Raw genomic sequence first — 25,612 nt, 5'->3', positions numbered from 1 at the left:
ATAGCACCTAGACCTGTGTCCAAAGCGTCCATCTGGAGGATAAAAGGCAAAGGAAAGTTAGGAGCCAGTAAGACTGGTGCTGAAGTAAGAGCTTGTTTTAGGTCACAAAATGCAGTTTCTGCGTTATCATCCCATACCACATTGTTCGGGCCTCTCTTCTTTGTCAGATTAGTCAAGAGTGTTGCAATCTTGGAAAATTGGGGAACAAACCAGTGGCAGTAACCTACTAAACCGAGAAAGGCTAGAACTTGCTTGGTCTTTGGATGGGGCCGGTTTAATACGGCATTTATTTCGGAACACTGTGGTCTTACTATACTGCAGCCCACCAGGTAACCCATGTATTTGGCTTTCTTTAACCCAAAGAAGTACTTCTTAAGGATTAATCCGCAGGCCAGCCTTCCCCTAATGCCCACAATACAGCTTGGACCTGCTGTCCTTCCAGGTGCCGGAATAGATGACCATGTCATCCAGGTAGGCGGCACTATAGGAGTTATGGGGTCAGAGCACTTTTAATCCACAAGACGCTGAAAGGTTGCAGGTGCCCCATGTAACCCAAATGGAAGGACCCGATACTGCCATTGACCACTAGGGATGCTGAATGCAGTCTTAGCCTTTGTGGAGTCCGTTAAAGGAACCTGCCAGTAACCCTTTGTCATGTCAAGTGTGGTCAAGAATTTGGCCTATCCTAGCCTCTCTAGGAGGTCGTCCACTCATAGCATCAGATAGGTGTTGAATTGGGAGACTTGATTAAGCCGGCAGAAGTCATTGCAGAACCTCCAACTCCCATCAGGCTTAGCGACCAAGACAATAGGGCTGCACCAGGGACTATGAGTCTCCTCTATCACACCTAGTTCCAGCATACACTTGATTTCTAGCTCCACTTGCTCTTCTTGCCTCGGGAAGTTGATACGGGCATTCTCAGACAATTACATCGGGCTCTGTCACAATATCATGCACAATCAATTAGGTCCATCTGGGTTTTTCACTTACTTCTTCCGGGACAGACAGAATGACTGTTCCCAGTTCCTGTCGCTGGTGGGTGGTCAAATTAGGGCTGAAGTTAAGGTCTAATTTATGAGAGAAGAGTGAACAGGGCTCTCTGCAGGAGGAATCATGTTTCTTATCCACAGTTTCAGGAGATTCATGTGATAAACCCGTTTGCTCAGGTGACGATTGGGTTGTTTCACCAAATAATCTACGAGCCCCTTCCTCTCCATAACTTCGTACAGGCCTTGCCAATGAGCCAATAATTTGAAATGGGAGGTAGAAACAAGCACCATGACCCAATCTCCTGGGCTGAACTCCAGTAGGGATGTGCCACAATCATAACAATGTACCTGAGCTGCTTGTGCCTTGTGCTTGTAAGCCTTTAGAAGGAGTCGAATCTTAGCAAATCTAAAGCGTAACTGCACAAAACATTCTAATATATTTGTGGATGGAAGGACCTCTTTCTCCCAACCTTCCTTTAGAATATCTAATATGCCCCGGAATTGTCGTCCATACAGTAGTTCAAAAGGAGAAAATCCGGGAGAGGCTTGTGGGACTTCCTGATCTGCAAAAAGGATGAGGGGAAGGAGCTGATCCCAGTTCCTCCCATCCTTGTTGACCACCTTGCGGAGCATCTCTTTGAGGGTTTGATGAAACCGTTCTTCTAGACCATCGGTTTGAAGATGATACACTGAGGTCCTTAAATGCTTCATTTTGAGTAACTTGGCTGTTTCCCTGAATGTCTCAGAGGTGAAAGGCATCCCTTGGTCTGTCAGGACTTCTTTAGAGATGCTCTGTCTCATGCATAGACCCCTACCAATTCCTGTGCGATAGCTCTAGACTTACAGTAGCTGAAAGCAACGGAACAACTTGAGAGTATTAAGAGGCATAATCCACTAGGACTAATAATATACTTGTGTCCTCTAGCCGAGGGCTCTAAGGGTCCCACCAGGTCAACCCCGATACTTTCAAAGGGAACATCATCAATAAGAGAAATGGGAACTAGAGGAGCAGGGTCTCTCCTAGGAATCTGCTGCAGTTGACATTTCGGGCAGGATGTGCAAAAATGGCGGACCTCCTCCTTGATTCCCGGCCAGTAAAAACGGAGTTTAATTCGCTGAAGGGTTTTTTCAGTGCCCAAGTGGGCTCCCAGGAGGTGGGTGTGTGCTAGATCACAGATCTGCCGCCAGTAGAACCATGGGACTAACAGCAGGGGCCGCACTTCCCCCTCGTGATCTGTTACCGGATGCAGTAAATTAATCAGTACAAAGTGGGGGCGCTGAGGCATGAGATGTTGAGTGCAATGGCCATTCATGAGAACTACTGCATTTTTTGCAAACTTAAGGGAGTCGTCGTTCCATTTCTCCCTTTAAAAAGGAGCCGAAGTCTGCTTAAACTGAAAATGCAGTTGGGAGAGTGGGTCAGATTCGACCTCAAGGGGCATGGTTTTCTCCCAAGTGGTCGTCACGCCAGGTGATGACATCTCCCCGTACAACATTTCGGGAGTTGCCACGCCACCCAGAGTGACCATCTCTGCTCTCTGATCTGGCTGTGTACACGGCATGAAGGTAGCTGGGGACGTATTTTCCCCATCAGTTACTAGGCCCAAATGTTGTTTCAGAGTGGTTAGTGTTAACCCACTTTTATTTTCACACCAGTCTCACCCTAGTATCACGGGAAATGGATGGCTTTTTAAAATGGCTAGTGTCAGCTTTTTTAAAGTCCCATCATAGGAGATGTAGCAGGCGGTGGACTTATATTGAGGGACGTCCCCATGAACACTGGTCAGACTGGTCTTGACTTTTAACCACTGTCACAGTAAAACTAAGCAGTGAGCAACAATGGAAATGTTGCTGTGGGTATCCATAAGAGCAGAGATCTTATATCCATTAACAACTACCACCCTGGTGTGAGGAATTGACAGGGGATTAACTAGATTGCAGCATCTTCCTCCTGGGACTTCCCCATAAGCTCCCTTGCCGTCAAGTAAGCACTACCACGCTGTATCGGGGATCTCTGGTGCCCGCTCTGGTCGGAGACAGTGAGATCCAGGATTAGGGATGCATGCACGTCAAGTTTCAGACAGAGGCCGTGCTGAACCTCCCGGGCTCTAAACCGCCCGTAGATCCTTAATGACCTCAATAAGGTCTTTCATGTTTTTGAATGTTTGTCCCCAGGCTAACTCGTCTATATAGTCAGGAAGGATGTTCAAAAGGAGGAAGCAGGCAACCTGCGCAACTATTTGTCAGGTGTTATTGAGGTCTGGCTGTAGCCAGCACCCGACTTTGCCCCACAAATGGATCGCCTGAGTGGAGGTGGGCTGCCTCAGATTGAAATCCCACTTCAAAATTTTCCTGGCCTGCTGACCCAGGGCACACCCAAGGGTTTGAGAGGGCAGTCTCTTCCTCTGGAAGGTCATAATAAGCCACTTGTATGTCCCCCTCTGAGCATGGCCCTATTTTGTAGCTCTCCACCGCTCTCTCCCACTGACCCAGCATTGAGCTGGGCCACTGGATTGGAGCTGGTGTCAGTTCCCCCTGACTCCCCACGGATGACCCCTGCCCAGCCACTCGGGTACAGTGCTCTCCCACCTGGACCCCCAAGGGTTGAAGTTTGTCAGGTTGGTGTGCCAAGGCTTCTCTTAGGTTCGGCTCCTGGTTCCACAAGGAGTCCACCACCCTAACGACTACACCAAGTGTGAGAAATACCCAAGCCTTGACACAAAAAGAGGTTTGGGGCAGCCTCCATACTTGGAAATGGCTGCAAAATTGAAGGAAGAGGTTCCAAAATAAATGGTCTTTACTGACAAGAGTCCAAAATAGAACTGAGGTTAGGTACAGACAGGATGGGTTTTAAAGGCATAAGGAGGAAGTGAAGTCTTCGGAGTGAAAATAGAAGTGACATCTTCAGGGGTGGAACCAGAAGTGACATTAAAGGGCCCAGGTGGAATTTCCCACATTTGGTTTGCGGAGAAAAAAGAGAAAGGGTCAGTGCACTCTGCCACCCTCTGGTCCGACCGGGAATTACCTTCTTTCGAACCCTTTAGCTGCCTCCCATGCGCATGTGTGTGACAGTGAATATATTTCTGCATTCTGTACCGGCTTTATTTTATTAAGAGTCAAAAGAACTGGAACCACACCTGGAATGACTGGTAGCAAGGCATGAGTTAATGCCGCGTTGAACATCAGTTAATAAATATAATTTACTTATAAACATTTTTTAATGAATAAAAATCTCACTTGATTTCAGGGGAACATCGCCACACAATGTAAATTAGATTTTCCTTTCATATTTAATATAACAGTAATTTAAATACATGGTTCAAGGTAATTTTCTTTATAGCTAAGCCCGTCCTAGCACATCAAGTACAGGCAAGAGCCAGCTGCTGATGGGGTACCAGTCTATAGTAGGGCCCAGTCACACACACATGCATATTTATTCTGAGCCAATGTAGATAACCAATTAGGTTAGCCTATAAGTCTTGTACTAAATTACATACATGCTTCTGAGAACAGTGTGGTGGCTGTGAGGCCATGGATCTGCTCTGGCAATCGGAAGGTTGCCAATTTGAATTCCATAAACGCCAGAAGTGACTCTACTCTGTTGGGCCCTTGACAAAATCCCTTAACCTGCAATTGCTTCATCCAGCCCTGCAAGCCGGTCCTCCAACTTACAGGGAAAACTTGGGGGATCGGGAGTGCCAATCCTGTCAGCGTAAAAAACCTCCCACTGTTCCAGTGTAGTGCTGAGGTGTCACCCGCTGCACTTGGGTCCCAATCTAGGTGGTTCATCATGTGGTGAGTGAGCATGCTCCCAGCCTCTCTCTCTCCTGAGAACAAAACATAATGTACTGGATATTTAAAAAAAAATCAAAAGACTGCAAAAATACACATTTATGTTTCTTACTCTGTCTCATTTTCAGAGCTATTGATTTAAACTGAAGCGAGCACAATGAGTTGATTAGATTTTTATAAATGACTTTTCTTAAATAAATGAGAGAGGGAGAATCAAGGAAGTACTATTCAAAATACATACGTCAACAATATGCAAAGGCTAGAATTTAGCAAGGAACAAAAAGCAATTTCATTGTTTTGAGCAAGACTGTAAAATTATAACATTGTGTGAAGTAAAGTACCACTGCTTCAGACGTGCTTTCTGTCAGGAGTCTTTCCCAGGAAATGGTGATGCTTACCAAAACTCTCAATAAATGTCTTTACAGCCATCTGTGAGAATGAAAAGGACAGAGTAGAAAAATGACCAGCCAGGATGAGAAGATGAAACCAAAAAAGCAAAGAAAAAATGATTGCTAAACCCAAAAGATTAAACCAAAATTCATAATCAAACAATACACACAAAAGTTCCAAATCCATGTCCTTAAAAGCTAAAAAGCACAAATTTGTATTTGATTAAATTCAGAAATGTGGACAATCAAAATTGCATGGTATCAGCTTAAATAGTCTCAGCATGTTGATTATTTAATGTGACTTCTGAACATCATTGGGATGGCAACAGGAGCTGTCATTAGTGTAAAAAAAAACTAAACAAAAAACAATGGGGTGCCATATCCCAAAATGAAAACCACATATCAGAAAAATAATGAAATTAATGAAAATATATTACATGGAATGTCAAATACACTATCGTTCACAAATAATAACAAAATGTCTATAATTGTAACATTTAGGAATCAAGTTTTCTTTATATAAAAAAAAGTCATGGAGGGTTACAGCCAATACTCAGAATAAATGTGAATCTAAGCATTGTTGTATAATGAAAACAAGAACTAAAAAGATAATAGACCTTTATTCCTCTAGTCCAGGGGTCCTCAATCACAGTCCTGGAGGGCCGCAGTGGCTGCGGGTTTTTGCTCCAACCCAATTGCTTAATAAGAAGCACTTATTGCTCAAGTAACACTTCTGCTTCACTTTAGTTGTCTCACTCATTAAGATTTTGAACCCTTATTGCTTATATTAGTCTTAAACAGCTGTATTCTTGTTTTTTAATTGCTTCTAGTTACCAATAACATACAAATGACAAAAGAGACCAGCATTTCTCCGTTTAGCTTGTTACCATTTACACCTGTGTGTATTTATCATGCACTATTGGATTTAATTAAATACTTGGAAGGAAAGTGAAGAGAAAAAAGTGAAGGACTGAGAATTACTCGTCCATTTTAGCCTTCAAATCATTTGGATGATATCCTTAGAAAGCAGAAGAAAATCCAGGATATGAGAATTACCTGTCATAGCCGAGTTAAAGCACTAACAAGCCATGAAATTAAATTATTCGCAAGAATTGCTTTCTAATTAAGCAACTGGGTTAGAACAAAAACCTGCAGCCACTGTGCCCCTCCGGGACTGTGATTGAGGACCCCTGCTCTAGTCCTATGCACTATTACCTCACAATTCTTTTGCTTGTCGTACACTGAACTACAAAAGATATTCTAAGTGAATGGCAAAAAAAGAAATTTTGATTGATGAGTTCAACAGGTGCATGCAGGTCACCTGCCTTTAAGTATGTGAATACAGTGTGGAAAATGTCCTTCCAAGTACTTTCATATCTATGTGAAACAAAGACAGGGACATTTACAATATAAATGTGGTACAAGTTAAGCAAAAATGCCAATGCAATTGACAGCCTTTGTAATGTTTTATCATTCTATGTTTTAAGAATGATAGATATGTAAAACAAACTTAGAATTATGGTAATAGGACCAAGCAAATTTTGAATTTGATTCTAATTAAGTACTGCCGATCAAATACATTCTAATGTGCAACTGCAAGGTTAGATTACAAGTTGGGACTAAATGTATTCAAAATAGAGAATAAGTAGCAGGAAAGAGACAAGTCAAGAGAATACACTCTGACAAAGGAGGTCTACTGTATTTTGTAGTGCAGATGACATTCTAATAACATGCAGGTTAAGTTAACTAGAGCCATTATATTGGCCCAATGAATGGGAGTGCAGGCTTCATGGTGACCAGTGAAGGACTCCACACACCTACTGCCGCACACCTAAGATCTGGGCTCAAAGGCATCAAGCAGAGAAAACATTTAAAAAGGATGAATATTTAGATTTGGATGCAGAGTTTTTGTTTTATTTAGAATATTCCTTAATGCACATTTAAATGTTTAAGCAAATTATGAAAGTCTGCACATATTTATGTGTCACATTAACAAATGATAGCCATGTTAAGAACAGTCCTCTATGTAAAATATTCTTATGATGGTAAACTTTACAATGGTAAGCTCTGTAAAAAACACCTTGATACATAAAGATGGATAGATTGATGGGAAAAACTACAACAAATCCTGCCTTGTGAGTTGCAGAGTTTCCATATATCCATACTGGGTGATTTTCTGCATCCTCATATTTCATTTTATTTGCTTTAGAGAATGACAATGTTAAAATGTTATTATCCTCACATTGCAAGAAACATTTCTCATTTTAAAACTGGTATTTCAAAATTCTACTTTGTTAATGACTGAAGGATCAATTCGTTTATGATTGCATGCATTTTATTCTGTTTTTACCTGATAGTACACAATGGAAGAAATGGAAAACATGAAAAAATCTCTTCACACGTTTCGTGAGAGATTGTTTGAAATTGAGGAACAAATCATCCATGAACAGGCTGAAGTTTGTAATGCTTTGTCCGAAATCGAAAGGTAAGTAAAATTAATCCAGAAATACAAATGAAGTCTTGCCTGATGCAATCAAAAAAGACTACTTCATGTACAGCATTTATTTCTATAACTCATGCATAAACATATATTCTTTAAACACAAAAATAGAGCATGTACCTGCACAGTGCAACATTCTTACTTAAATAAATGTCATTTGAGGCCCTGCACATTAAATTTTACAAGATGTTACTGTGTCATTTCATTTCTCACAGGGAGGATGTTAAACACATCAATGATTTAAGGAAATCTGTGAGGCAAGAAGTTACTGAACTAGAGGATCAGCTGGGAGATCTCGCCCACAAGTATGAGGAAGGACTGAAAATGGTAAGAAGAGATGTTATCTGTCTTGCTTACCTAACAGCATACGTTCACACAGTGGGAGTAAAACATTAGAATAAATGCAACCCACATACATATACCCACATACATTTACTATCACCATATATAGTTGATATTATCACCATATATAATACTGAGTGGGCGGCACGGTGGCGCAGTGGGTAGCACTGCTGCCTCGCAGTTGGGAGACCTGGGGACCTGGGTTCGCTTCCCGGGTCCTCCCTGCGTGGAGTTTGCATGTTCTTCCCGTGTCTGCGTGGGTTTCCTCCGGGCGCTCCGGTTTCCTCCCACAGTCCAAAGACATGCAGGTTAGGTGGATTGGCGATTCTAAATTGGCCCTAGTGTGTGCTTGGTGTGTGGGTGTGTTTGTGTGTGTCCTGCGGTGGGTTGGCACCTGCCCAGGATTGGTTCCTGCCTTTGCCCTGTGTTGGCTGGGATTGGCTCCAGCAGACCCCCGTGACCCTGTGTTCGGATTCAGCGGGTTGGAAAATGGATGGATGGATAATACTGAGTAAAAGTGATAAGCACTTTGGATAGGTCACAAAAATATTTGTCTTAGGTAGTTGTTTTATGTCTCCTGGAGTAGTTTGTCACTAAAAAAGATCACATTTTAGAATTTCAAACATTCCTTTTGTAAACAATGAAGCAATACAATAAGACCCTTGAATGTTCTTAAAGAAAGAAACTAACATAGTAATGGACCATTTTCCGGTTAAAAATCATGAAATCTTTGTAGGCATAGAGCCCAGTGCTTGATTAATCAAATCTAACAAACAGATGCTAATGATCAATGACATCATCTGTAGGTAGAAACCAAAGTGATTAACTAAAAGAGAAACAGCTGGGTAGAGGGAACAAAACTGGGCAAAGGACAACTGTACTAACAAGGTGAGGCTGCTGTAAATTTAGCATTTTAACTTGCACATCTTACACCATCTCAAAAGTGAGCATAATGAGAAGACACAAGGTGAATCATCACAGTCTCACTCAAGCAAACATTTTGTGGAAAATTGATGCTTCCAGATGTGCTGCTCAAGCACTTCTCCATAAACTCAAAAAATGGGTAAAACAGAGGACTGGAGATACAGTGGTTGGCCATGGAAACTGGGTACAGCAAATGAGAAATACATCAACCTTACTTTCCTTTAAAATCAGAAGATGTCCAGCAATGATATCAGCTAAGAACTTGAGAAACTACCAGGACCTTGGTTCATCCATCTACAATCTGCAGACATCTTACCAGAAGAATTGAGACCAAAAAGCCATTTCTCTGAGGTGGAAATAAATCCAAATAATTCACCTACACACAAAAACACAAGGACTGCAATGAAGAAAAATGGTAGCAGGTACTCTGGACTGACAAGTCAAAATTTGAAATTTGTGACTCTAACAGAGTGTAGTGAGTCCAATGAAGAGCTAGAGAGCAGATCGTGGATGAATGACTGTGGGCAAAAGTGAAGCATGGTGGAGGCTACTTGAATGTTTGGAGGTTGCATTTCCACAAACGTTTTTGGTGATTTGATCAAAATTAGTGGCCAGATTCTTATTCATCATGCAATACCATAAGGAGTCAGTCACAACTTCATTTAGCAGCATACCATATTTTTGAGAACATTCTGGCTTTACAACATTGTAGTGCCTGAGAATTATGTACAGTATTGTATCTTTGAGTTGCACCCTGGAAAACAAACACAGATACACAGAAAATGTACTGCACACATGCAATGATTAAGCTGTACTGAACCAAATCTTTGGCTATGCAAAGCAAAAATAAAAACATACAATATATATACGTATATATATATATATATATATATATATACGTATATATATATATATATATATATATATATATATATATATATATATATATATAGTGATAGATGGCCGGGGGGAGAATCGCCCTTTTGAGGAGAGGATCGGAGAAGTTGACATATCACCAGCAGTACCTCCCCCGGGAGACAAGAGGGCAGCCCTCCAGTTTACTTCGGAGCCACGGGACTGGAGCTTGGAAGCTCAACCCTGCACGGGCCCGTGGCCACCAGCAGGGGGCGCCTGGACAGTTCTGGAGCCGTGGTCTTCAGCATTTCCTCCACACCTGGAAGTGCTACCAGAAGAGGAGCCGGATTCCCATGCAGCAGTTCCGCCACACCTGGAAGTGCTGCCGGAACTTCATCCGGGAGCACCTGGAGCACTTCTGGGTTCGATATAAAAGACCAAGCGAGCCAGATTCAGGAGGAAGGAGACAAAGCTTGCCGGATAGGAGTGGAAGAAAAAGAAAAGTATTGTGGTGATTGTGCTTGTGGGACAGTGTTGTGCCTATGGGAACAGGGAAGGCGTTACCCACAGGTGAAGAAAAAAGAAAAATAAAACATTTATTTGTTTTATAAGTGTGCCTCCCGTGTCTGTCTGTGTCGGGTTGAGCACTCGTATAGTGCCTTTGTCACAATATATATATATAAAATAAATAATAAACTCCCTTGTCCATTCATCTACTATACTTATTGATCATCATGTAAAATCGAAGGAGACAGTGTCTATTCCGGCAATACTGAGCAATAAATCAAATGGAAACCAGGAATTGAGCAAAAGACTATTGCAAGTCATATTCATACATATCAAAAATGACTTATGCTGAGCTTTATTAACTTAACTTATTGAGCTTTATTGACTTAACACACTTGGGGTACTAAAGAAAGCTCCCCACCCCCACACAACCAGAGCAAGGTACAATCCCCATGCAAACAATGATCAGGGAGTTCAGAGTGTTCTCTAGATCTATGAAGCAGAACCTACCGCTGTACTCCACCACAAGGAACGCTAGGGCACACATCCCCATTTAGAGTTGTTTAAGACAATGAACATTCATGGAACATGGAAGGAAATAAGTGTACACTAGAAATATGGAAGACACTGCCTCCAATATTTCAGTCATAAGTGTCTTCAGCAGTGAACTAAATGTAACATGTAACTAATTTATCTGAAGGAGTGAATCTGCTTTAAGTATGGACATTTTTAACAAAATACATTGTACTTATATTATTATGACTGACCTTTTTTTTTTTTACTTGAACTTTTTCAAAAGATTATGATTAAGTGTATTAAGGTATTGGAGAGTAGTTTATGTACTTCACTGGGACAACAAGTCAAGCTCGAACAATCTAAGTGGCTAAATTTACTTTTATTTTAATGCCAATGACAAAAAATGCTCATGAACTGTGTCCAGTGTGTACAGCTCCTGTCTTGCTGCAGAACTAGCAGGAAAGCAGATTGTATAGGGAACATATAAGCTGCATTCCATTTCATAACCCAGTTGTGTGCAAACAGCATATATAGGGAAATTGTTGTAGGGTGAGTTTATGAAGGAAGAAATAGATTATGTATGGCCCACAGGACATTCTTCTTTAAAAAATTTCTAGTCTGACCTTGATGCAAAATGTTGTTGTAAAATACAAGAAAATAATAATAAAAAAGAGACCACTGTACTTATGATCAGAACAATCTGCTGAAGCGTCACAGTAAAGTCAAAGAGAGCTGGTTACGACAGACAAGCCATTTTCAGGAGAGAAATGCAGAAAGAAGTTATAGTTACAAAAGGCAAGCAAGGTTGGATTCCAGCCTTCATTCAGAGCAACATAACAGAAGGAACCTGTACCAACTGTAGAAACCACAAAATTAAATTAACTTTTCGTAACTTTTAACGTTGGATTCAAATCTTGGTTGTCTCATAGGTTTGTACACAGTTATTGGAATAGAAAGGTTTTCTGGCTTTGGTGACCTTAGCTTAGTAAGTTAATAGCAGAGATGGTATGAAATCCGATGAGCAGCCAGTACAGCCAAGTCAGCTAATATGATTGCCATACAAAATATGATTTAGGACTTGTGATTGTGAAAATGTGGTATTAATGATTTTTGGTAAATGAAAGAGAAATTTAAAATTCCTAAGAAGTGGGGAAAGAATGCATAACAGATGCTTGCTCACATGTTGACAGAAACAAAAAAGTTATGTCATACAGTAAAGTGAAACGAATTACTGCAATATATAACTTTATAAATATCAAAAATCATGATTAGAATTTTAAATATGTGATAAATAATAAAAAATAAATGACCAAAATTTGTGGAAGAAAGCTCTTCCTCAGTCTTTCTGAACTGGGGCATTTACCACACCATAATCAGCAGTACAGAAAAGAGACAGTTGGGATGGCTGGCATCATTGATAATTTCCTTTGCCCAGGTCCAACATTTTTTGGTGTAGATGTCCTCAAATTTAGGAAGCAGGCTCCCAGTGATGCATTCAACTGAGTGCACTGCTCCAGCTGCATGCTGTCCCCAAACCAAGCAATAATACTTCTTGTCAGAATACCGTTAATGGTGGATGTATAGAAGTTCTTAAGGAACTGGGAAGGCAGCCTGAAATCCTGAAAGCATCTGAAGAGAAAAGGACATTGTTGTGTCTACTTCATCAAGGTTTTTGTGTGTTTGGAGCAGGTCAGATCCTCTGAGACAGACATCAAGGTGTCAGACAATATTCACCTTGTCCCCCTAAGTTAAACCACAGACATTATGTAGTGAGACTGTATACATCGTGTAAATGTTGCTATTGTGACTTGCTGAGATTTTGTCAGCCTTCATCTGCAGCAGGACAATTGTAAACAAGCATCATCGCAGTTTAAGTATGGCTGCAATCAAATATAAACATTATTCCATGGAAACTGTTGTTCATGAACATTAAAGCCATTATAAGAATTTAAAAAACTGAGAATATAGCCACACATATTTGACTGCATTAATTACAATATTTTGATTATAATGCCATAGCGTTATTTTCACCTATTTTGAATTATCACATTTGGTAAAACCTTCCTCCAAGATAACGTAGAAACATTAGATTATTCAATAACCTAAAGTTTGCTGGGCTGAATGGCCTCTCCTCATCAAATCTAATGTTCTAATAAGCAGCCTATTTTGTTAACTGAAACAAGTGAGCAGCCTCATCTAATGCCAATTCCCTGTTATATTAAGCTCAGCAGTAATCCACTCCATGGCTTGCTCCTTTTTTGTCAGGTCTCAGAAGATGTTTGTTGAATAGCAAAGGGTATGCCTCTTCTAAATCAGGCCATACACACTTTACCAGACTGAAAAAGAACAAAAAATAAAATCTGTTAACATGACCCTGATACAGAATGAGAGAAAAAGGTGAAAAACACAAACATTTGACAGAAGGTTAAGTCAGCAGATGTGTGGAATTTTCCATTGCTCTGTCATTCTAAACACATTGCATTTCTGGTTTGGTACCAACTGAATTTTACTAATATGTGAACCGAGCAAAAGGTCTGAATATCTGCGGTGATGTTTTATAAGTGGCAGCAAGCTTTCAGTGTAGGTGAATTGAGCAAGTCAAACACTTAATTAACCATTGAGAAAAGTTTTATCATGGAGGGTGACAGGATGACTTGTTGTGAACCAGCATTAAACAAGGAAAAAGTCGAGCTTTTACAGCAGTCCAGTACATGTTCACCCACACTGTAAAGTTAATCCGATGAATTTTCTTAATGCAAAGAGATAATAACTACTAATTTAAATGGGACAAAATGTAAGTGTTCCCTGGTCATTTAGTTCATAGAACACCTAAAAGCCTGAAAACTGACATAATTATTTAACACATTAGTCATAACACTAGGGGGCTCCACCCCCTGCTCGCTTCGCTCGCCAACCCCTGGTCTTGGGTAACCCGAAATAGATTTGAAAGAGATTATTTATCTCCGTCAATTGTGGTCTTTCGTTTTGAACCCGTGCCTGCTTTGCTTCCGCAGTTTCAGACGCGCGTTGTAGGCGCCTGCGTTCATTGATCTTATCCAGGTGGGCTCGTGTTTGTATCGTTGAGCTGTATTGTGTTTGAATTTGGTGTAAAGCGTTCAGCGGTTTGTACAATCCCAAGCAGCACATTATTCCTAACTTCACTCCGCAGTAGTGCCACTCACAATATGGCGGTGACGCCTGCGCCTTCACTCCGCAGTAGTGCCACTCACAATATGGCGGTGACGCCTGCGCCTTTCGTACTATCTTTGTGGACCTGTGGGGCCTCCGTAGCCTCTCACGTTTGACTCTGGGGTGCAGCGCAGAATCCTCTTTTTTGTGTGGTTGTGTCGTTAGTGGTAGCTATGGGCGTGTTGTTGCTTCATTTCTCATTCACGTTAGTTGAGCTCTTTCGTTCTTGGGCCGTGACTCCTTCGTTCGCAGTGGATACGACTTCGCTTGCGGTTTATGAGACGCGCGCCTGCGCAGTACGTCTCATGGTCCCATTGCTGTGTCCCTGCGTCCATATCCGGTTTATTCTCGGTTAGTAATATGGATAATATGACATTTTCTCTTCACTAAATACTGTTTAATAGGTTTGTTTACCTACACATTATCATTACAAGATTTATATTTAAAGCAATAGCTTTCCCAGCTCTTTCATGATCTTGTTTGCAACTGTAATGCTGAAGATGGTATGAGAAGACACCTGAATAAGACTTGGAGTTAGATGGCTTACTGAGCTGTGAAAATGACTGAAACTGTGGTTGTGTCTCACCAGCATCCAGCCATGCTCCATTCTTCAGGCTGTAGTAGTAGTAATAGTATTATTGTCATGTGTACCATGAGAAATAACAATGTTCTAAATATAGAACTTAATTTTAAGTAATAGAATGATGTGTACTTGGAATAATTGTGAACTTGATCAGGTGTTACCGCTTGCAGAACATTCCAGAATGTCGCTCTAGACTTGGTCTTTGTAAGGGCAACAATTTAGCATCATTGTAGTATATAAAACCACAAAAGGCGTATTAAAAGACTTTCTTTGTATACTTTGTAGATTTAATTAAAAGCAGTTCTGACTTCTTAGTATTTATTTGATGAAATTTGCATTCATCCATGTGTTGATGTAAATGAGGCAGGTAGAATTAAGTCTCAATATGTAGACATTTTTTTTTAAACACAGGTGATTATCATAGACATTGGAAACTATTCACATTATGCTCCATGATATGAACTTGTTTTTTTTAATGTCAGGTAAATTTCTAACCTTCTTAATCCAAACCAGGGTTGCAGGGGGTGCTGGAGCCCATCCCAGTTTGCACAGGGTGCAAGGCAGGAAGAAACCCTGGACAGGGCGCCGGTCTATTGCAGGGCAATTGCATACACACACACATGCACTAGTACACACCACAAACACACACACAGACCAATTTAGCCTCACCAGTTTACCTAACCTGCATGTCTTTGGACTGTGGGAGAAAACCGGAGCACCCATGCAGACATGGGGAGAACATGCGAGGCATCAGCACTACTACTGTGCCACCGTGCTGCACTTTGTTTGAATGTCCCCTTTAATTTGTGACTATTTTCAATATATGCCTTGCTTTATTTCTTGATGTGACTTATTTTTAAGATTATTTTTAGGATGTCACTTCAGTGCCATTTTGTGTTGTGCACTGTTTTTTTGCAATACAGTGGAACCTCAGTTCACGAACGCCTCGGTACACGTACAACTCTGTTCACGACCAAAAAGTTCGCCTCACTTTTGCCTCGGTTTACGACCACACAGTCGGTATACAAACAAGCCAGTTTCCCTTTCGGTTTGTGCGCGCTGATGATTTCCGCACGTGTTGCATTGTTCTCGGTCAGACGTGAACTGCTGAACTGCTGCAATGTAAGAGAGAGAGAGAGAGCAGGCAGGCTCGTGTGCTGATGAGAGAGAGAGAGAGAGATAGAGCAGGCAGGCTCGTGTGCTGATGAGAGAGAGAGAGAGAGAGAGAGAGAGAGAGAGAGAGAGAGAGAGAGAGAGAGAGAGAGAGAGAGAGAGAGAGAGAGAGAGCGCGTGCAGCTGAGAGCGATCCTGTACGTGCAGCTGAGCAGGGAGCCTGGGTGTTTGTCAGTGTTATTCAATGTTTTTACATTAGTTTACTATTACACTGTGCATTCTATGGTGTAATGAACTATATTTGTGCTTAAAAATATTTTTAAAAATATATTTACATACAGTTCGTACAGTCTGAAACGGATTAATTGTATTTACATACAATCCTATGGGGGAAATTGCTTCGGTTCACGACCAATTCGGTTTACGACCAGAGGTTTGGAATGAATTATGGTCGTGAACCGAGGTTCCACTGTACTTTTTCATGGGTGGACTCATGTAGTTTTAGTTACAGCTCTTGTTGTTGAGCAATTGAGCAGTGTCATGTTTGTGACATGCTGCAGCCAGCATCCATTGGATACTTCTTTTTGGAAATATTTGTTTTGTTAAAGACAGGCTCAATGGTTTGGATTCTGTTAATTTAATCCTAAACTGATTATTATTAAAGAAAACAGGCACTTCGCACAAAAATAGCATAAACAACAGAAATAAAAAGCAGACTTCTCGGCTTTTGAAGTATAACAGCTCTGTAGAGTGGGTCCTGTCTAGGAGTTAGGGTACAGAAAAAGACAACTCTCTCTGGGACATCCAGACCTTTATAAGAATCTGACCAGAAGGGGCAGAGTTAGTTGCCCTCACTGGGCATAGTCCCACCACTGCAGGTGAAAGAATGTATGATACTGTTAGTGATAGTGCCACCTCTTACCCCGGGGTGGTATCACTTATCTCGGATGAGCCCGGAAAGTGCTCTTTTTACATGCATATGTGATGAAACAAATATCAAAGGCTACATGCAGGTGTCAACAAACATCAAGCCAAGAAGAGGTGTTCAAATAGGAACAAAGGTTCAGCAAGAGGAAGGCTTACAATAGATGCTGCAAATATTTTAAATTGTTAATTGACAGAACACTGGATTCGAATGTTGATCTAGTTGCTGACTATGTAGAGTTTATCTAGTTTCCTTACACTTAAGAGGGACTCCGGTTTTCCTTCATATCTTAAAGATGTGTGTGTGAAGTCAGTCACCAATTCTAAAATGGCCTAGAATAAGAGTCTATGAGTTTCCCTAGAATAAATTATCATTTTTTTCAGAGCTGGTTTATGCCTGGAGCTGCTGAGATTTGTTGTAGCTCCCCATACCAGAATAAAAATGGATTAAGGATAGTTGAGCACATGGACATGGATGGATGAATGATTACAGAGATACAAAATGTTTTAGCTAGAAAAGATTTTTTTTTTTAGAATAAGCTGAAGAATTAGTTTATCCTAGTCTACTTCTTTCTCCTCAAACTCCTACAGTATCTGATCATCCTTCCTAGGGGATTTCTACTGTCCTACCTGCATAATAGCATGGGCAACCATTTTTTTTATTTATTCTCTTCCACCAAAATCTTGAATTATGTTCTCTGTGAAAGTATATATTTAGGTAGGTTGCAGTATTCAATGCAATTCAATTTATTCTTATCTAGTGTTATTATTTGAGTACAGTCTCAGAGTGCTTCCATAAAATTTAAAACTGTAATTTAAAGATGAAGTACTAAACCTTATATCTACATGCACAAACACATAAATCATTTGTTAAATCATGACTTAACTGAATGCTTATTACGATCTTCTTCCCTACCCACACTAAACAGCTTATTGGGTGATACTTACTATAATACTATTAACTAAAATAATCCCAGTGCTGTTTAACAAGAATTAATTCTGAAGACATATAAAATGTAGAAATAATTATTATGATGATGCTGGTGCCTTAAATGAAGAATGTATTCCCTGTAAATTCCAATATACTAATGTCTGTCTGAGAATGCTGCTTCATTAACCTGGTTACAATTTTCACCCCAAGTAGACATGACATTGAGGTTGTGACTTCTCTATCCAGATGCTCACCACATTGGAATGTGCCATTTGTTGTCCCTGATTCAACACATTTGTTAACTCGTTGCATTTTGCAATTTTATATCTATCAATAGATAGGTAGACTATGATCAGCAATGAAAAACAAATCTGAGGGAACCCTTACGTTTGCACAAGGTCTGTGTCTCCCCATTATGGTTCTTTCCCGTTATATGGGTGCTTTTGTGGTGCACTACATTCTGTTTGCCCTCTGTGTTGTATGTGGTGTGGAAAGAAAAGGCAGATAGACTGTGTCTGTCAATTTATTCCTTATACAGCAGGAAAAAATAAAGCTCCTCAACTACAGACTTCATGCAATATCTCTTATTTACCTAAAATAAACATTATATTAAACTATTCCCTATATTACATTTACATGGATGCTAAACCCAATTTACACATTTTATGTTTAGGAACAATATATCACCATAACTTACGTAGGAAAAAGAAACAGGGAGATCACACAAAAAACTGGTTCTTATCCATTTTCTACTAAAATAAAAACACAAAATAATTTTTCATATTGATAGAAAATAACAAATAGAAAATGCTGAGGATATGCCATTACACCACACCATGGATCCTGAAACATTGTGTGGTAACATTCAAATATGCTGGCCTTCGAAATAATCAATTATATCATACAATAACTATACAGATTTGAAAAAAAGCATTATCTCTCTATTATAAAAGAAAATCTAGATTAGACGAGAGCATTGCCAAGAGATTTTTTAAAGTTGGTAGACAGGGTCCCGCCTTCCTCTCAATCATTTCTGGTTAACGGCCCACGGTCCTCTCACCTCTCATTGGTGTGAATACTTTTGTCAGACATAGTTTCTGTGCTCTCAGCTCTTATAAATTTTTACATTTCCCTCACTTTAAGTTCCCAATAAAAGAAGACTTATTATGCCCAAATCTTATTGAAGAATTTCATCCCGAAGGATTATCAAGAGAAGAAATGAGTACATGGGCAATCCTAGCACCGAGAAACGATGAAGTCAAAAGAATTAACGTGAAAATTCATGATTGGTTACACATCAAATTGGTTACATGCGTATCAGTAGACTATGCTGAAACAGTTGGTGGTGATGGTGCGCAACATCAAACATAATTTTCTTTCAATTTGTTATGTTTTACTATTTTTTACTATGGTTAATTACTCACTGTAATGTAAAATAGTTAGTTCTATTATACATATGTAACAATTCCCATGAAAATAACAATATGTTTAAATTGTACATCCGTTTCCCCATATGCGAGTGGCAGAGCTGTGAAGTGGCTAGCGCGTAGTGCCCTTCTGGGGGTTGGCGAGCGAAGTGAGCAGGGGGCAGAGCCCCCTAGTGTTTATTAAAAAAAAACAAGATACTCCCATTAAGTCAAAAGTATATAGAGTTATATAGAGCTTGTGAACCATGCCTTCCTCCTTCAGATTTCACACAGAGTCTGGCACCCTAACAGAAAGAGCAGATGTGTTTGCTCATGGGAGGCAGCATTAACTAATGCCCCACACCAACAAGGGAAGAAACATTATGGATAATGATGAGCGAAACTGGCAAGTTCTGATTTGCATAGAGTTTTGAAACTGACAATAAAATTAGTTTGGCAGGTGATTCACTAAAAAGAGTTTTTGGAGCTTTTAATGGTGTTTTATGGTAGAAAAAACGGAATTATGCTCCCTAAAGCCCCCCTCACACTTCTGGCTTTTCCATTGCTTACTGACAAGAGATTTAGACTCAAAAAGTGCTGATGGTGAAATAAAAGATTAAAACATTCCTAGTTTATGTGAAAGAAATCAGTAAATTATAATATAAAGAAATGAAGTGTCCATTATACAAATTAGTTAAATGCTAGCCAGACCAAGCCAGCTGTGTTTACATTCAACAAGCGAAATGCTTATGCCATGAGACAAAAGCAAATGTGATATTTGACAACACCTTCATAAGAAAATTTTAAACTTTAGTCATTCTCCATGCCAAAGAAAACAATTTCCAACAATGCAGATTAAAGTTGAATACAGCAGATAAGAAACATTACAAAAAAATTGACTAAAGTCAAGTGTGAAAGTGAAAGAGTCAAGGGCCTGATAGCTAAGGAAAAAAACTGTGTTGCCCCCCTTTCCCTTGGTGCCCTCAGCAGGTGATTATTTTGCTTAATGGTTATTCCAGGGCCAGATCTTTATTTAAAGACTAAATTACAGGCAGATGAATGCAGAATTAATGCATGTAAATTGTTTCACACAGGAACTAAATGGCTTTCTTGCTGTGTCAATGACAAAGTGAAATCCAGAGTTCGGTTTTGTGCAAATTGTTCTTCTCATAATTAATTATGAATTATCCATTTACTGAAAAGTGTACATATGAAAAGAGAACTGATTTTGGGGAAGTTTATCAAAAGCTTATAAAAAGTAAAAAAAAATCAAATTAACTTGGCTACACTTTTTCTAAATGATTAATTAAGCTTCATTACAACTTATCCAACATTACAAAAAATAAGCATACAGTATAGTGGCATGCCAAAATGTCTGATCACTCCTCCTGTGTGTAATAAAGGATTTGCCTGAACTCTCAAACCGCTCAAGAGTATAACAACCCTGACAATAGACACTTGCTAATCAAATGAAAGTTTTGCATTTAAAAATGACACATACGTGCTGTTTGATTCTATCTGTTTGTATCTGACAGCAACTTCAAAGGCTACTTGAAGAGCAATCGTATTTGTTGAAAGAGCTACACATAAAAGGTGAAGAAACACATCAAAGTGCTGCTAATTCAGTGCAAACTTCAGGGAAGAGCATTGCAATACAATGCCACCTGCTGAACGGGACTCCTGCTGAAAACTCCTGTGACTTGCCTGACGTAAAAGACCCATGCTCTGACATACCAGCACCTGAGACTAGCCAAGAAGAGTCTAAGGCAACAAGCAGAAAGTCAAATCCTCCAGAAAAGCTTGACTTCATTGGATTCCTACATTCTGTAAGTGAATGCAAACTTTTTGTATTAGTTTTGATGTAACACTATTTATATAGCTCTTAAGATTGTGAAGATTTTGCAAAGGCAATGCAAACACCTCAAACAAAAAGTCACAATATATGTTTTGTAGAGTATAATGTTTTTTTCTTGTTAAACAAAAATGTACAACTATGGCAACCATTCCGATTAAAATGTACATTCATATTCCCAAATATCCACCATGTTTAATTAATGTCACATTACAACGCACACATTTTCAATCAATATTAGTCTTTAGTAAAAATTATATTAAGGTGTTTCATTTCAAAATTTTCATATTAAACTGAAGACTGGTTTCATTATTTAGACAGCTATGTTACTTTAAGAACAGAGATAAAATGCAATTCTTCTTCTTCTTCACTGTTTAGTTTGGCAAAATGGATCTCAGCTCTTGAGACAAATTTTAGATCCCAGCCTTGAAACTGCCTGCATTCTTTCCCTTTCCACATAGGTTTTTTCTCCTGGCACTTCAGTTTCCATTAAGCCCAAAAACTGTGAATTGTAGAAACCAATCTGGCTTAGCTGCTTCGGCTGTATTCAAAGAGCTGAAATTCTGTCCAGAGTTGCTACTGGTACATGCTGACACTATTTTGGAGTAGAATTTGAAAAATGCTTACATCTTTTGTGGGTCATTCAAAATTATAATTTACAAATCTGGTTTAGGATGCCACTAACATTTTTCCCAATTTAAGCCTTTAAATGTACAATAGTGGTATATGTGTATGTCTTTGTCTTATGCCTGCAGTTGTGTGTGAGATTCAGTTGCAATCACTGTCGTGCTTTGTCTTGCTTTGTCCAGCTTTGAAGTGCAAAGTATATAAAGCAGAAGTGTACAGATAAAGGAAGAGAATAACATAGTAAGCAAAAAGGGGAAGTGAAAGGGTAGAATGATGCCTTCCTTTACTCCCCATTATGCACAGTTATTGATGTTGGGTGATTTTAATTTTTATTGTGATTTTTGCATTTAACAGTTCCTAAGAATTAAGCTATACTTAGATGCAAACTAGTGATGCATATCAATCATGTCAGGCAGTTTCCACAAAGAGGGCAGCAGGGTTTTGACAGGGATATTTCCAAACAAAAAAAATATTAAAAATGAAATGTTGGAGTCATGAAGTAAAAACAAGTCGATCTTCAATTCAATAAATGGGAACTGAAAATAAAAGGCCATTAGCCAATTCAAAGAATAGACTTCTTTGAATGTATTTATGGCTACAGTACCAGTTTTTGTCAGGGAGAAATAGAGATATGGGAGGCATGGAAAAGTCCAGTCTAATCATCAGTCAGGTACACATAACACAGATACTGAACTTAGCTATTCATATGTGGACTCTTGGAGCATACAACATATGAATAATACAAATTATGTTGTCTCAAAATAGACAGACAGACAGACAGACAGACAGACAGACAGACAGACAGACAGACAGACAGACAGACAGACAGATAGATAGATAGATAGATAGATAGATAGATAGATAGATAGATAGATAGATAGATACTTTATTAATCCCAATGGGAAATTCACAAATAGAATGTTAGAGGGTGTAACGTGACTGTATTTTAGCTAATGAAATCAGATTGTAAGATCAAAATCGGACCTTTCCATGATTTGTGAGATATTATGTAAAACATCACAAGGTGTAAGGGAGTCATGCTAAAAAAAAAAAGAAGGCAACTGTTAAATGACAAATACTAACATAATTCAACATTCTGAAAATCACTCCAGGGTCACATATTATATTCCAGCAATGTTAAGCATCAAACTCTTGTGCTGGGATGTGCGATAGGGAGGAGTCATATGTGGGTGTGCTCAGATGTCAGATGTTCAGCAGATATATTGTGTTATTTCTTCCATTTATGTACACATGACAGTATAAAGTAAGTAAATAGCAAAGTAAATATCAGGCACTGATTAATGATACATTTGAGTTTCATTTTGCATATAGTTTTGCGAAACTTGAAAGTAAGAAGAATTATGTTGTGGAGATCTTAAAGGTGTTTTGGGGTGAAAACAGGAACAAATATTTTGTAAAGCCTTATTCACATTTCTATTTATTTGCATTTTTTCTGCTGCTTTGAAACTCAAGTAAGCCTCAGTACTCCAGTAAAATCAGTTACTGTATATTCTATGACCGTCGTTCACATCACCATGGAAGAGCGTAAAGCATTTTTTTAAAAATTTGGCATTCTGCATATTTTCAACACAGAAACACAGCGAAATACACAGTCAGTGGAGGAATGTACCAGTTTCCATTTCTGTCTCTGACAGTTACACATGGAACCTGTCAACTAAAGTAGAACTCTAAATACCAGTATACCAGTATACTGTAAATACCAGCCTATATTTTATATGTTTGTCAGTCTTTAGGACTGCTATCATCAAAATTGCCATCATATTTGGCAAAAGTGGGCATTTTACTACCAGAACAAACACAGCACGTGTTTCACGGCACAACAACCTGTCTACATATAATAGAAAATGTGTCCAGGATCTTTGTATTCAGTAACAAACTTTATTTAAACACTAAATATTAGGCAGATGCAAGCAGAATTAGTGCAGGAAAACAGTTTGAGACAGGAACTGAAAACCTTTCTTCCTGTGTTAAAGACAAAACTTTTGTTGATCATGAAAGACAATTTGTTTCATGAATTTTTTGCAAAGTGAAACTCAATTGTAAATTCAGTTTTGCACAAAGTGTTTTGCTCAACACTAACATTGGACAGTAAAGTAGAAAAAAAAAGTTTGAACTTTTTGCTGTTGATTATGGCCTTCATTCTACCTCATTTTCATCATTATCCTTGTCACCCTTGACTCCTTGCAGTACCAACGAACTTCTCTTTAATCCATAGCCAGTAGGTGCTCCGTATCCCTGGTCTCACCTATTTCTGTCTTCCCACTCCCCAGGAGTCTGCACTGGAAACTTCATAATATATATTTTTGAGGGTTTGAAGTCATTTCAGATAACATGTTCAGTTAAATGGCTAAATCTTCACTAGATATTCAAACCTTTTGATAGTGCATTGCTAAATGAAAAAATAAGTGAAAAAGCGATAATGCTGAATGTTTAATATTGTATGTAGAATTTTCTTCCAGACAAATGAAACACAGTATCTTTATAAAGTGTGGTGTATCTCCCAGGGCACTGCTTTCAAAAAGGAGACCACAGAGTGTACTGTTGTGAAGAACATGTCTATAAACTTTCTCAGTGTGTAGACTCAGTCCTGGCATAGAACACCTGCTGCCTGCTAGTGATCAAGAGTGTGGAATCCTACAACAAGGGGATGCAATTCCAGAGAGTTTTTTTAATAGTTACAACTATTTCTATTGCAGAATATAATAATTAAAAATGACAGGACAATAACAACATCAGGGGTGTCATACTCAGATCTTGGAGGAGAACAGCAGGTTTTCATTCTAGCCAATATTAATAACCGATTACTAGTGCTAATGCATCACAGTTTGATACCTTGGTTTTAACTGACTCCCCTTATAATTGTTTCATTTTTCTTTAACCAGCAGTCTAACAGTAATGAGATTCAAAGTAGACTAACAGAATACCAGGCTAACTTGATCCCTTTTGCACCTGTGACTATCATTAAGTAAAATATTTAAAAAGAAAAAAGTACCTGAGAGATACTCGTCTGCTGTGGTAGTCCATAAAACATTTAGATGGTGATCGCAGAAGCCACATATGAACACTTTTGAAAATGTCTGGTGTTGTAGAATGTGAGGAATAAGAAGCCAAATAATTAAATAAACATGTAACATAACAGTTAAATATGAGATTGGCTGGCATGAAAATAGTGGCCTCCCTCCAGGACTGTTTGAAACCCTGGAGTTTACTGGGTTATCTGTTGGCTCATTTTGCATCTCATTATTGTTTTGCTACCAAATAAGGAAAAAAGAAACAATGAAAAAATGAATGGTGCAGAATCTGAAAAAGCAAGTCAGTTAAAATTCAGGCAAAAGATGCCAGTTTTATTAGCAGCAGTAATGAGTTACTAAGTAAAAAGGGGCAGGAATGAAAACCGTCAGCCACCGTGGCCCTCCAGGATCGGAGTTTGACACAACTGTATATGTCTCATAAAATATACATCCATATACACACTATTTCTTTTTTTTGTTTTATTAAGCACACTCAATTTATATCCCGAGTATACAGTATAATTAAATGAAAAAAGGATTAATTTCTTTAAAAGTGAAAAAATATAATATGTAAAAAAAAGAAAAGTAACATTAACTCAAAACATAAACATAATCTTTCTATCTTTATATATTTATACACATAGCATAGTTTTAGGTGAGCATTCCTACAGCATATGCTGTAAATTGTAATTGAGGGTCTGTTGTATTTGCCTTAATAAATGTGAGCAGACCATCTCTTGAACTGACAGTATTGCCCTCTTGTGGTCAACCTTTGTATTTCATCAGCTAGCTAACTAACCACTTTCAGTTTTCTATATGATATATTTTACATTTTTTATAATCCTTTTTTCAATTTCCCAAAAATTCTGTTTATTTTTATTGTTCAAGATCAGGGATTCCCTTAGACAGTCATTCTCCAATGACACACCAGAATGAAATGGAGAAGAATGCGTCTGGATTGAGGTAAAGTGTTACGAATTATCAAACCCAATAATTTATTTTTTTATTTACTGATATTGGTGATAATACACACATTTTGTTTACACATGCAAGATCATGTTACCAAACATGTTAAGTTTTAAGATATATTTTTATATTGGAAAAATACTGTTTTTTAAATTCTAATTGCAATAAAGCCTTT

At 38.9% G+C, this 25,612-nt stretch overlaps 1 protein-coding gene across 3 annotated transcripts in view; it reads left to right on the top strand.

Moving 5' to 3' along the window:
• The window catches only part of itprid1 (ITPR interacting domain containing 1), a 141,260-nt gene that overhangs the window by 80,883 nt on the left and 34,765 nt on the right, over positions 1–25,612 (top strand). For 2 of the 3 annotated variants that reach the window (XM_028803839.2, XM_051929360.1), the window contains exons 13-16: positions 7,528–7,655; positions 7,886–7,997; positions 20,496–20,786; positions 25,360–25,434. In XM_028803839.2, coding sequence (XP_028659672.2) covers positions 7,528–7,655; positions 7,886–7,997; positions 20,496–20,786; positions 25,360–25,407 — 579 coding nt within the window. In that variant the 3' untranslated portion in view covers positions 25,408–25,434. The remainder of the gene's footprint in view (positions 1–7,527; positions 7,656–7,885; positions 7,998–20,495; positions 20,787–25,359; positions 25,435–25,612) is intronic. The other variant, XM_051929361.1, reaches the window with a different exon arrangement.

Source organism: Erpetoichthys calabaricus, chromosome 6, assembly GCF_900747795.2.
Source record: "Erpetoichthys calabaricus chromosome 6, fErpCal1.3, whole genome shotgun sequence".
NCBI lineage: Eukaryota > Metazoa > Chordata > Cladistia > Polypteriformes > Polypteridae > Erpetoichthys > Erpetoichthys calabaricus.
Note: the sequence above shows the minus strand (reverse complement) of the source record. Positions and strands in the feature narration are given on the sequence as shown.